We start from the raw sequence: 13272 nt of genomic DNA on the forward strand, positions 1-13272 counted from the left end.
GGCATGTGGTGTCACCTTTGCTTGCTCTCATGGTTTAGGTACCAATTACGACTACGTGCGTGAGTTTAAGAGAAGCACGGGAACCTGGCACCACACTAAACCACTCCTCCCCTCCGACCTTCGCCGCACCGGATGTGCAGCCTTACGTATTGCAAATTGCAAGCTTTTCCGCCTGCAGCTTCAGCAAGGCCTGTTCCGTATCCGTGTTCATTCACCTTGAAGAGGAGGCGGAGCAGAAGCAGAGCTCCTGACCAAGTGCACCACAACACGGCTTTCTGTGAGGGGGCAGAGTTGGCAGCTGGAACTTGCTCTGCGTGCCGGGCTTTGTATGGTAACTCCGGTGGTTTTATAATGCTTAGAGGCTAGAGCTGCAGCTCTTGTTTGGGAGAACACGTAACTGTTGAAAAACTACCTGGAAGGAATCAGTTCCTCCAGTTAGATGCAAACAAACAGAGGCTAGTAAATGTCAAAAGGAACAGGGAAGTGGGCATTGGTAAAATGTAACATACTGACGTTAAAATACTAAGGTGCATTCTCCCTAAAGGGACCTCGTATCTGACTGACTGCTGTGTGCGAGTCCCTGGCTTTGGTAAAGAAACAAACAAACATCCGTATATGCAAATCAACATATCCTAACATACCAAGATCGCTTTCTCCTGCACTCGGGACGAAACATTATGCCTGACCCTGCCCAACCAAGTAAGGTTTGTGCCTCAAACGTTAGATTGGACTGTATGCCAGCTCGTGTCCATATACTACTAGTACTCTGTCCTGAGAATCTTTTTAAACTATATTATGATGAATTGAAACTAAGATAAAATTTCTCTGATGACATTCTATCTTAGTAATCTAAAGATTTAATCAATTAATGAGTCAGGTTGCAGCCCTCCTGTGAATTTAAAGGGAGTCGCTAACTTCTGTGTTAATTAGATCAAGATATGTCATGCCATCATTTCTGGGGTAGTACTCTTGGAGTTGTGAAGGATCTCATGCAGTGACATTCTTCTTTTCAATTAATCAAAACCATTTTATAAACATGAGGATATAGTAAGTAGGAGATTTTAAAAAGAACGACCTGGGTCAGACGGAAAAAAGGTCTGCCGTGACTAAAAAAAACTGTCCAGACAAAATATATAGGGATCAAAAACTTTTAAAAAGAATCTGTCTGAAAGCACACAAAGTCTTGTTTACTACTGTTTAGGATGAAAACTTGTCTTAGAATGCGGATCTTTGTTAAGAATCTAGTCTTTGTAGTAGAATTTTCTCAATGCCGTTCACTAGTCAGAGTTCTAGACAAATTACTTTACAGTAAAGTTTGGCTGGTAGAAAAAACTACCTCAACTTAATTGCATTCTGTTCACTGCAGAGCAAATCCCTGCTTTCCTCCTCCCGTCCCCTCCCGGCCCACTCTCCCGCTTCCCATTGAGGGGAAGTCGGTCATTAGTAGCACTTACCTTATAAGGTATTTTGTTTTCCATTCAAATTATACCACCTTAGTGTGAAATCAGGGACTTCAAAGTGCTTGATTATGTCATAATTTGAATTTTATGCAATATCAGATTTCTAGTCAATTTAATATAGAAGTCTTCATTTTTAATTGTTTTCTACAGCTTTTGTTTTTCTGTTAGAATATGGCTCTAAGAAGCAGCATTTTGTCTTAATGGTTAATGTATAAATGTATCCTTTGGGTGTAAATTTAAGAACAGGAATTTCTTCTAGAAACTTCCTGTGTGAAATGTTTGTTTGCTATTAACTTGCATATGAGACATCGATTATGTTTTCCCACCACCAACAGAAAAAAGGGTGAACAGTTCTTTTCTTACAGCTGTTGGTAGTCAACACAATGCTATGAAAGTTGCTGAAGGAGCCTTGCCTGTGGGGCTCTAAAGAGCGTTATTGGTGGCATGCTACCTCTGTCCTGGCAGAAGGTTCTGGAAGCAGAAGGTGTGAGGGTTTCTCTTCTCTGTCAGAGGCACTGGGCCAGACTTGCCACATATTTGTGTAACACAATCAAATTCAATAAGTCAATCAGAGCCAGCCTCGTCTCTTTGCACCGTGTGCCAGTCAGCTGTTGTCTGCACGCTTTCCCAACGATACTTGGATATTTTTTGATTGAAGCAGGCTGTGTGGCCACTGCAAAGAAAGAAAACTTTCTTTTTACGGTTAGATTTAGGGGAAACAAGTTGCTGAAAAGGTAAATTTTCTTTGGTAAAATACTTAGTACAGAGCAGAGCCGTGGCATTCAGAAGCTGCGGTTGCGGTACATTGAAGGAGTAACTGATGTCTTCTTAAAGCCATGGCAGTCAGCAGACGCTCTTCTTTTTCTTTTAATTTCTGAAGTTTGAAATTTTTCCCGTCTATGCCAGACCTTTCCAAGGAGACACGCTGTTGTTCCGGAGTGAACGGGCCCCTCTTGCAGTATTGTCAGTGCCTGCGGGACTTGCTGAATTCATTTTATAGAAGTAGTTCTTTTTTCCTTTTCATTCAGTTCATTGACACTGTAGCTACAGAAATTAGGGAATATTTTTAAAAATAAATTAGCCGCATAATATGGGATACAGTAACCAACACAAGCTGCTAAGTGCCAAACTGTTATTTTACTAATATATATATTTAAAAATATTATGTTGAAGTGTAGGGATGTACTCAATTTTATTATATCCCAAAAGTAATCATGACTTTTTGTAAATTACAGGTATTTCAGTATTGTGAAATAAATTTTAACTCTTTTCATGCAGGTTTGTGTTTTAACATTCCACTTATGCCTTGAAACATCTTTTCCTGATCTTTTTTTTTTTTGAGGAAGATTAGCCCTGAGCTAACTACTGCCAATCCTCCTCTTTTTGCTGAGGAAGACTGGCCCTGAGCTAACATGAGTGCCCATCTTCCTCCACTTTATACGTGGGGCGCCTACCACAGCATGGCTTTTGCCAAGCGGTGCCGTGTCCCCACCCGGGATCCGAACCGGCGAACCCCGGGCTGCCGAGAAGCGGAAGGTGCGCACTTAACTGCTGTGCCACCCGGCCAGCCCCTCCTCATCAATTTTTGATAATTCTTCTTCCATAAGGCACTTTTACCAGGCGTATGTTGGAATTGGCGGCTGAGGATAGATCTTAAAATGTTAGATATAATATCTTTGGGGGAAGTGCAATTTATTTTCATTATCCCACCAACAGAAGGAAAGTTGTCTCAGGTGAGAGTCAGTGAGTATTTCAAGGATCTCTCTTAGGCTATAGTCTAAAGTAGGCTGGTTGGTTTCTTTGTTTAACATCCAAATGGAGATTTTTTGTAACAATTTAAGTGTTTAATTTAAAATGAAGTGTTTTGGGGTTTCTTTGTGTGTGTGTGTGATAGTGCTTATATCCTGTGAGAGGAAAAAGTGTGAGAGAGAGGTGAGGGGGGAGTGTGTGTGTGTGTGAGTGAGATGTGACTTGGTAAGTCTGTCTGTGTATGTTTACTTTTTGAATTGTAGTTCCAAACTACATATATTACTGTCTCCTGGTGCTTCAGATAAATCCTTGAGCCTGTAGCCCTTCCGTTTCTACTACTGTGTTAAACTCATGTTGAGTGGAAATATTGATCTACTTGTAGTTTGTAGTCAGTTTTACTTGGTATTTGCATTTCTTTTCTTTAGTGGGATTAAAAACAGTGTTTACCAACTAGCAGTTGGTATGCTCTAAACATTTGGCCTAAGAAATTTGTAAATTCATTGTTGAGCTCATTATCTCATGATTTCGTTGCTGTCAGGAGCTGATAGCTAAAAGGGAGCTCTTTGCAAACTGCGCCCGTGAGCAAAGACCATGTGGGGCTGGCGGATCCTGTTAGTACTGAAGTATGCTGCTCTACTGCACTATCACTTTGATGGGGCGCTTTCTGCACTCCTGCTTCGGAAGTGCCATTTTTATAATTATACGGGGGGAGTTCCCCAGGCCATGTCCAGGAAGTCCCTTCGTTCTGTTGACGTGGTCAGGATAAGGGCTGCCTTTGCTGTGGCATCTCAGTTCCTCACGGTAGTGCGTTAGGTTTTTAGAGAACTGTGTTAGCTGCCTGGGTCCATTGGGGTTCCATTTGGTGGCTTCCTACTTCAGTGTACCAAACCGGGGATCCCACAGCATTTTCTAAGGAACGCTAAAGACACTGCAGTATTACCTTCCAGAATGTCGGCTTTCTTGATTCAAGAGGAGGCCTCCTGTGGTCAGATGAAGACAGTTGATTATCTAGGGCAAGAATGAGGTGGCGCTTTCACTGCATCAATTTAAAAGGTGCTGGAACCGCCTTAAAAAGCACCTGGTGGAAGGGCAGGGCAAGGCTGCTCTTGGCCAGGGGCTGCCCCTCGAGGTTGTGAGCCTTCGGGGAGGCAGCGAGAGAAGAGACTCTCTCTGCACAGAAGAGCCTGCCCTGGGTTTCATCAACAAATGTTCATCAAGCGCTACTTAGGATTCTGCTTGGATTTGTGGGGAGCTCAGCAGCGAGGTGGATGTAGTCCTGCCCTCCCTCTAGACTACAGACTCCTCGTGGGCACGGCTCTGTTTTACTCACCTGCTAATGCCAGCGCTTGGCACACAGGAGGCAGTCAGGAAATGTCTGACCAGTGAATACAGGATGCATGTGATCAGAGCGATATTCTGCATGGGATTGAAAAGCAGTCTCCTAGAGTGAGGCATTTTGCTGGATTTTAAATGAAAAACTTTGTACACAGATGGGCTGGCCTCCTAATAGAGAGTGGGAAATTAGTACAAAATAAAAAATGCCAAGTGCCTGCCATGGAGGACACCCAGCCCTGTGGTCTCCGGATGCTCTGTGGGAGTTTTGAGACCCTGCCCTCCACACACCTAATAACACTGATCACATTTAGTGTTGGATTTATTTATTGCTCTTTATATGGGGCTCAGAGTCCTTTCCGGAAAGGACTGTTTTGATCCTCACGTCTCTGTGCTGAGTGCAGTGCTCTCCGCTGGACCGAGCACGGGCTCTGAGGCCCAGGAGACACAGCTTCACTTCCCCCTGCAGATGTGAGTGGAAGCCAAAAGCCGAATCCGGGTCTTTGGATTATCATTTCACTGTTCAGCCTGTTAGACTTTCACTTAATTTTCTTAGACATTCAGGTATTTTTAATCATAATAATTTGTGGTATAACTTAAACCCCAAACATATCCTTTGCAAGTTGCACAGTTAGAAGCTGAGAGATCTTTGGTCGTCTTTGTCAGTTAGCTATAGGAAATGTCAGAATTTAGTAAGGTCGTAAGAACAGAAGTAGTAAGTGTTTGAAAGACACCTGTTTTTACTTTGAAAGAGCTGAAACTTCATTTAAACTTCCCTTTCTTACCATGCGTAATGAGTAACAGCAAAGACATCGTGTCTTAGAATGGTGACGAAAGTCTTTTGCTCGCTTTCTAATAATCCCTGAGGGAGTCTTGATAACTGGTTCAGAAATTATAGAAATGTGCGGTATGCAGCTGAGGAATGACGCACTTGCCCGTATCTGAGAAGAACGTGGGCTCAGGTCGAGAGCCTGTCTGCCTACTGGCAGTGAAGTCTTAATAGCATTGAACCATAGATTTTTTTCTATTTTTTTTGGCAAGCCAGCCAGTAAAACTTTTAAAATTTGTGTATGTTTCAGAAGTAATTGTGTTATTATTTTAATTTTAAACATATCTCAACCTTGTCTCCCTGCAGTAGTTGCATTTATGTGACACGTGAGGAGCTCAGCGAGGACCCTGTGTTCTTCGGTCTGGTGCACACAGTTTAGGAAAGTTTGTTCTTTTCAGCTCTGTTATTGAAGTTCTCTAAGTGATTGGATTTTTAAGCTCCTTCCCTTTCTCGTGAAATCAGATATCTAATAAATAAAGCACATTGCATAATTATCTAGTGAGAAAAGTCTGTTGCCTTCTCTTTTTTATTTTGAGATTAAAAACTAAACTGTTTAAATTGCTACTCAACTGAAGTTTGAGCTCATTATCCTTTTTTATATTGATGTCCTCACGGCCCAACCAAGGTGTCGTAAATCCTTAAATCACTGTGGTTTGAATTAGAGAAGGTGCGGTGGGAGAGATGACTGCCCAGAGTCTGGGCACACGCTGCAGAGGATGAAGTGGAGAAAGATGAGCCGTTTCCTAGGATCCATGTAAATAAATGGCCGCTGCGAAGAATTCACATCCTTAGTACATGTGGGTTCATCTTGCTTTCTGGTTGGTGAATTATCTTTATTAGAACTTTATTTTTAGCATTTCCATACAAATCGTAGGTTTTGAAGAACCTTAATTGTCTTGTTCTTACTCATCAGTTACACATAAGGTGGACCTTAGAAGCTTGGGGTAAATTTTCTCAAGTTGAACCAGTGAGCTTGGTTTGACTGTGACTCTGCGCAGCCCGCCTTGTCGTGTTTCCTGTTTAATTGGAGGAGACTTACATGCGCTTATTCCCTTGTCCTTTGTGTTTATAGGAAAAACTCTGTTCTCACTACCTCATTATGTCGTGTTGTGCTTGATCCCCTGCCAGTTTAGAAGAATTCAACACATTCTGTCCTTTAACAAAAGCCTGGCAGCAAGCAGTAAGCGGCCTTGAGGAATACAATTCTCTGAGGCGTGTTTTCCATTTTACTACTTTTTTTTTTAATAGGCACTTTTAATCAGGAGGAACAATAATTCTCCTCGAGCTGCTGCGAAGTGATTACTTGAAACTCAACTTGAACTTTAAAGAGTCTTTAAAAGGCTATGTTTTCATAATGTAGGAAAGCAGTGCATTTAAACACCTCTGCTGTGTAAAATCGAGGGCTTGATTTCCATCCTTGTCAGGATCAGACAGGAGAATTTGTCCATCAGTAATCTGACCCAGTGTTTGGGATTTAGACGCTTGGGGCTACTATTTTTCATTTTTTATAAGGTGCTATTGTGAGCAGTTTAAGGATCTAGTAGCTGTATTTTCATGAATGTTTCCCAGGAATATGACTAGATTCCTCTTCTCTTCTAGTTCTGATAACCTGGGTTTAAAATGAAACCCTGAAGGTACTTCCTGAGGGCAGGGAGGAGGCTGACCGAACACACACAAGTGCATCAGACTTAAACGCCTGAGTGGTCAGGTTCCCTCTGTGTGTCAGTGAGGCGTCCCCGACGCCCTCCTGGACGTGCCCTCTCTGCCCGGTGTGCCCGGCTCTGTCCTCCCAGCGTCTGTCCGCTGGCCTGGGAGCTGTGAGCCCCGCCACTTCTTGTAGACAGACCCTCCCTTCCGGGGGAGATTTCTCATAGGAATTACCCAGCACCCCTGGTGCCCCCAAAGAGTCATGCCCAAAAACCCTAGCATCCTAAGAGTGACTTACGTACCAGGAAAAACCTAAAAACTTGACTGTCCTGACACATTGACGAGATTTCATTTTTACGCTTGTGCTTTTTAGAGGAAAGGGCTTGCTCCTGACAGTAGAATGCAGACTTTCTCCTCAGATGACAGGATGTCAGCAACGTGTGGATCTGGCAGGAGGCCAAGAGACCTTTTTTTAAGTAATTTCCAAGAGAACCAAGGTTTACCCCCTTAAAGCCCCAAACTTTCTTATTTCCATTCTTTTGAGGAAAACATCTGTAAACATTTTACGTACTTTCCCGAGCGAACCTAGTAGTTAGGAGCATGTGTAGGCTGTGGTGCCAGGTGCCTGTGGTTTGAAGACTTCCACCGCAACTGCTTTGTGACCTTCTGTGACCTTCAGAAGCCCTTTAACTCTGCGGCTCGGTTTCTTACCTGGAGGAGGAAGGTAGCGGGCATTTCCCTCTTAGGACTGCTGGGAGGACGCAGTGACAGAACCGAGGTGAGCCTTGGGATGGCTGGGGCCTCGCACACAAATGGTGGTGGGTACGACCGTGGCTGCTGTTGCCACTCATCGCAGCTCTGGTCACAGACCAGGTCTGCTCCTGGCGGGCGGGGGCTACCCTTGAGAATCCCTGGCCTGATGCTTTCTTCACACTCAGGTCTGCCGCCGCGTGATAGACAAGTGATGTCTATCTGTGTTGATAAAGTGAGTTACTTTCTCGGCCCCTGCCACCACTCTTCTACTTCTCTAACGTTTCATTCAAGAGGATTCTGGATAGCTGAAACATCCCAAAATATGTAGTTAGAGTATTTAGAGCTGTTGTGAATAACCCCCAGTTCATAATTCACCTAATGAAGTCCTCTAATAATTCTTAAAACTCTTTACCAAAGTTGAATTTTTCTTTTTTCCCTCAAATAGCAAAAGTAGCAGACTACACTGGTCAAATGAACTGGATATTTTCTAGATCTCTGTTTGAGATCAGTAGACCTAAACTATGCTTTCTTAATTTGGATGTTATGAGAAACTTAAAAACAAGCAAACAAAGATAGTTTGTGTTACAGGTACATGTGTGTGTGGGGGAGGTGTGTGTAGAACTTTTGTACCTTCAAATAAAGAAGGGTTATTTAACAAAGTGGTACAAAAAGTGAGCTCCTTAATCCTTTTATAACATCACTTCCTTTCCGGTTCAGACTATGGCACTGGTAGATGCAGCCCTAAGTGGCCTGCCCAGCGTAGCTTGATGCCGTGAGACATTTGATACAGGCATTCTTGATATCTTCGTGAATGAGAAAAGGAAGTTGAAAGGGCTGAGGAGTGGGTTGAATAGCCACACCCAGACTCTGTTGATAAGAATGGCCCCTTGTCAGCAAGACTGGGGCACGCCAACAGCATCCTTCTTAACATAACGTTTTTATTAGTAGCTTGTATAAAAATAAAGAAGGTAGAGAAAAGTGCAGGGAGGGATGAAGGGGTCTGCAGTGCTCTTCACAGCCTAATAACGTGGCTCACTATATAAAGTCTTATGTCTAGGTTCAGAAAAGATAGTTCCTGATAGAAAGAGAAAGAAGAAACATGGGGGGGGAGGATCATTGATAATTTGAACATAAGACAACTGTTTGGGGGGCCGACCCATGGCCAAGTGGTTAAGTTCGTGCGCTCTGCTTTGGCGGCCCGGGGTTCGCTGGTTTGGATCCTGGGCATGGACCTGCACACGGCTCATCAAGCCATCTGTCCCCCATAGAAGAACTAGAAGGACCTACAGCTAGAATACACAACTGTGTACTGGGCTTTGGGGAGAAAAAAAAAAGGAAGATTGGCAACACATATTAGCTCAGGGCCAATCTTAGGAAAAAAAAGACAACTGTTTCAAAAGAAATAATAGACTTGTCTGGGGCTGGGAGTTAGGAAGGAAGTCTGTCTGCTCCTTCCATCCGTGTGCTGCCTTGGGTGGACCTGACTACTGCATTTAGCTGCCAGTTCCAGGCACTACAGTGTGAGAGGCCCCCTAAAGGATGAGAGCTAGGTGGAGGGCGCTCCGGAAGCTGTCACAAGAGTCTTGGAAGGCCTGGGCTGGCCTGTAGGCGAGTCTTCAGGATGAGCAGACATGGGCTCTAGAGCGCCAAGCTCTGGCCAGAGCAGAAGCTAGAGAGACGGGACTTTTTGTCAGTTTTAGGACTTTCAAACAGAACTGCCTCGTGATGAGACGAGCACCTTCCGTGGTCCTGAGCGCTCTTCTCTGGAAACACTCCCGAGGACGGCCCCCGCAGCTGGGACGTGCGGTGCCACAGCGTCAGGGCGCATTGTGGCAGGATCAGTCCTGATGGCCAGAGTGCTTTGCACATAAGAGGTTCTGTGAACAGTTTAGTAAAAAGGAAGAAAATAATGTTTATGCTTTTGCTTCCACATCGTTTTTGAGGGGAAGCGTCCTTGTCCCTTTGCACCCACACCCTCTGCCCTGTCCTCCCCTCTTCCTCTCTGCCCACCAGCTGCTCAGGGTCTTGACTGCGGCCAGTGGCCAACAGCTACATCCATCTTCTGCAGAACTTTCCGAAATATATGTATTTAAGAAAGCTGATATGTAAAAATTATCTTCTTTTAAGCAGGGCCTGGCTGACCCATGGCGTGGGATGCTGGCGGGCGGCAGGCGGGGGTCGCGTGCTGGAGACAGTTGGGTTGGCTGACCTCTTCAAGCCCCTTCCAACTTTAGGAATCGGTGGCCTTGCTGATGGATTGCTCAGTCATCCTTTGAGAAGAATTTCCAGAGGACCTGCCTCCTCTTGTGGTTCTGTCTCTCCCTCCTGTGAAAGCACACTGCGTCTTACTGTCAGCTCTGGGGGCAGAGGGAGGTGCCTCGCTCCCTGTGTGTCTCTTCCCCAGCCCACCTGCCTTGGGAAAGATCCAGCCTGGAGGCCGGGGGCGGAGGTGTCTGTGGTTTCCTACTTGTGTGTTTTCTCCCCACTTTCTCAGTCATCTCCACTTATTAATAACCTCTTATTAGACCCAGTGTTGGTTTTCCTCCCTGTGTCCCCCAAGGTACCGCCAAGTGGAATCTTGGAGAAAAGAGGCCCTGCCCGCCATCGGCACTTCTTTCTGTGCCAGCCGAGGGGCTCGGGGCAAGGTGGAAGAAGGTTATTTTGGTTGTGTTTTTGAGAGTACTTACTTATACACGTTCCTTGGCAGTCGCATCCCCACCCTGCCCTCTGTTCCTCATCCCATTCCTCTCCCAGCCTGGTTTTTTAACTGCTTGAATTATGTATCCAAAAAAAAAAAAGGGAAAAAAAGACTCTTTTGGTTCCTCAGACCAGTAGCCTAGAAACATTTGTTGAAAAGTCTTTCTTCTGGGAGCCCCTGACCTGGCCTTTGTGGCTAGCACTTTCCACAGCCAGCTGGCCCTGGCGGCAAGAGAGCCAGACCGGTCACCAGGCCCCAGGGAGCTTTCCAGAGCCTCTCTCGCTCTGAGGCGTCGCCTACTTCACGTTTTGTGGCTCCTTCAGCAGCTGTAGACAGAACAGCTTCCCTAGGGCCCTGCTGGTCCCTCCTTCCTTGGCTGCCCTGGAGCCCTCAGGACGCCTCTGAGCCGGGAGAGGGGGCTCCAGAGGCCCCACGTACTACCTCAGCAGCCAGCCGGGAGGCACTGTGCGGGCCCAGTCCGGCAGGCCTGCCCAGGACCTGGGGGGCCCTCGGAAACTCGGTAAACGACGCCCTCCCTGGCCATGCGCAGGCCCGCTGGGGGACAGCTCCGTGCGGACTCGGTTCTGCCCCGTTCTAGCAGCATCCGCTCGAGCAGAATGAGGCCATTGTTCGCTTGTCTCTTATTTAGCTCTGACTTAAAAACACACCACACTCCAAGTTGTGAATAGAATCGCAAATTAGAGTTGCCTCTTTACCATAAGGGAGGGATCATCTTTTCATATTTTTTTCAAAAGAAATTTTTGCTTCAGAAGAAATTCCATAAAATAAATGTGTTATTAATCTAGCCTATGCTCATCGAATTTGCCTCTTATGCTTTGTAAAAAATTAGGTAGGATCTTAGTACGTGGGGCAAAAGAGTGTCATCATCAGCTTCAAAACAAAGCCTCGACTCATGCGCGTTTATAGCATCGTTTTCCTATGCGGGACCTGAAAATTCAAGTGACATGAAAACACATCACCCAGATTCCATGGAGTAGATAATTTTCTGGTGGGAAATGTATCAAGTGGTCTTTAGTTGAGAAAAGCACAGGCTGTTTAGCAAAACTTGCTTGATTAAATCATCGGTGGCTTTTTCTGCCTATGGGATTTGTTTCGTTTTGACTCATTTGTAACACAGCTTTTGTTATGTTCTTCACTCCTATACCCCTTCAGTTCACCAGTGACATAGTGATGCTCGTTTTGTTTTGAATCATACCATTTGTGAATTGTGACAACCATAAAAAAAAAACAAAAACAAAAACGGTGGCTTCAGCAGAATTTTGAACCACCGTTGCAGCCAGGTCTGCAGCCTCTCTCCGTAGCAGTGGGAGCAATGAGCAGGTTTCGCGAGCACCTCCTGCGCTGCCAGTTCACCCCCGCCCTCCTCAGTGTTGCAGAAGCTCCTCCAGCAGGCTCTGGCAGACTTCGTGTTTATCACTGTACGTTCCTGGTGACAAAGACGTTTGTATCTATCTGTGAATGAGATCCACGCATAACTCATTATAAACGTGTAGACCCATTTGTTTTCTATCACTGACATAGGTCTTCTGCTATGAGAGAAAACTATCAAGGGAATTCCTCGAAACAGGATTGTAAATTCAGTTTGACTCTCCCAGACTCAGGGCCAACCTTCACAGTGGACCCCGGTCCAGCAGAATGGCCAACGTCGCTCCTATTGGCTGGTGCCTGTGGGTACCAGGCGCTAAACATGGGCCAGTCACCCTTGTCAAGAACCAGTTTTTAGCACACTCTTCATCTGTCATTTTGATGCTTTTAATACCATAAGGAAAATTCCACAAATACCATATAAATACCAAATTCCCAAAATACCGTATCAAAATTCATCCTGCTAGACACACATCTTTGTTTAATTAATGTGTCTTTATTTTCTGACATGGTACATACAGAATAGTTTTTAATTTAAATCCTGCAGCTTTTATTATCTGGTGAGATTCCAGGTTGAGCAGGCTTCTTAGACATGGATTCAGATGAGGTGGTACTGTGTGTGGTACGGTACCCTGGTCTTTAAAGAAAGACCCACTACTGAAAAACAGGGATTGGCAGTGAAAAATACATGAACTAAACGACAGACATTCGATAGAAAGTGCAAAATATTTGAAGTACCAGGAAGTCGCGACTTGTAAAATTGTACTCCCCAGACTCAGTAGTGTAGTAGAGAAACTGTGCTAATGTGATTTCATTGAAATGTCACGTCTCAAGCATCCCGTGGTCCAAATGTGGTGTTCTGTGGAGTAATTTTCTATTCCTTTGCTGGTATGCAATTTAGCAAAGTCGAAGTAATTTTGAATTAGTAACCTTTCTTACCAAGTTGCTTTATGGTTTACAAGTAATACTGATGCAGAAAGGGCATGTTCACTTTCCTAAGCCCAGTAGCACGCACCTTGTTTACATGCTTCAGTTTATCGTGGGGTACCCGTGGGGCCGATCCCTCGGCGCCAGCACAGGCCTTGTGCTTTGGGAACATACTGCAATTGTGCTGTTCTCTTGTCCTGAGGATCAGTGGAAGTGTTTTATCTTTTCTATGTAGTTTGTATTGACTGGATTTTATAACTGTAAGAAAACAGAAACAGAGTGTTGTATTTTGATCTGAAATTTGTGTATGGTAAAGTAATTTTGTTTTATGTATTGGAAGTTCATTTAAAACTTGAAATATTTTCTAGAAGGGTACTGAACAAAATGAATTGTCTTAAAGCTGTTTAATTAACCTAATAAAACAATTTGATGGGGAAGGCATTCTAATTGGTTCTAATTTTTGTGTGGTTCCTGCTAAATTAGCGTTATCG

At 44.6% G+C, this 13272-nt stretch overlaps 1 protein-coding gene across 6 annotated transcripts in view; it reads left to right on the plus strand.

Moving 5' to 3' along the window:
- GAN (gigaxonin) overlaps window positions 1–5877 on the plus strand; it is a 54225-nt gene extending 48348 nt beyond the window's left edge. For 4 of the 6 annotated variants that reach the window (XM_023637376.2, XM_070262098.1, XM_023637377.2 and 1 more), the window contains one exon: window positions 39–5877. In XM_023637376.2, coding sequence (XP_023493144.1) covers window positions 39–220 — 182 coding nt within the window. In that variant the 3' untranslated portion in view covers window positions 221–5877. The remainder of the gene's footprint in view (window positions 1–38) is intronic. The other 2 variants (XR_011436931.1, XR_011436932.1) reach the window with 1 other exon arrangement.
- The last annotated feature ends 7395 nt before the right edge of the window (window positions 5878–13272 follow it).

The sequence above is a fragment of the Equus caballus genome, chromosome 3 (genome assembly GCF_041296265.1).
Source record: "Equus caballus isolate H_3958 breed thoroughbred chromosome 3, TB-T2T, whole genome shotgun sequence".
In the NCBI taxonomy this organism is placed as follows: domain Eukaryota; kingdom Metazoa; phylum Chordata; class Mammalia; order Perissodactyla; family Equidae; genus Equus; species Equus caballus.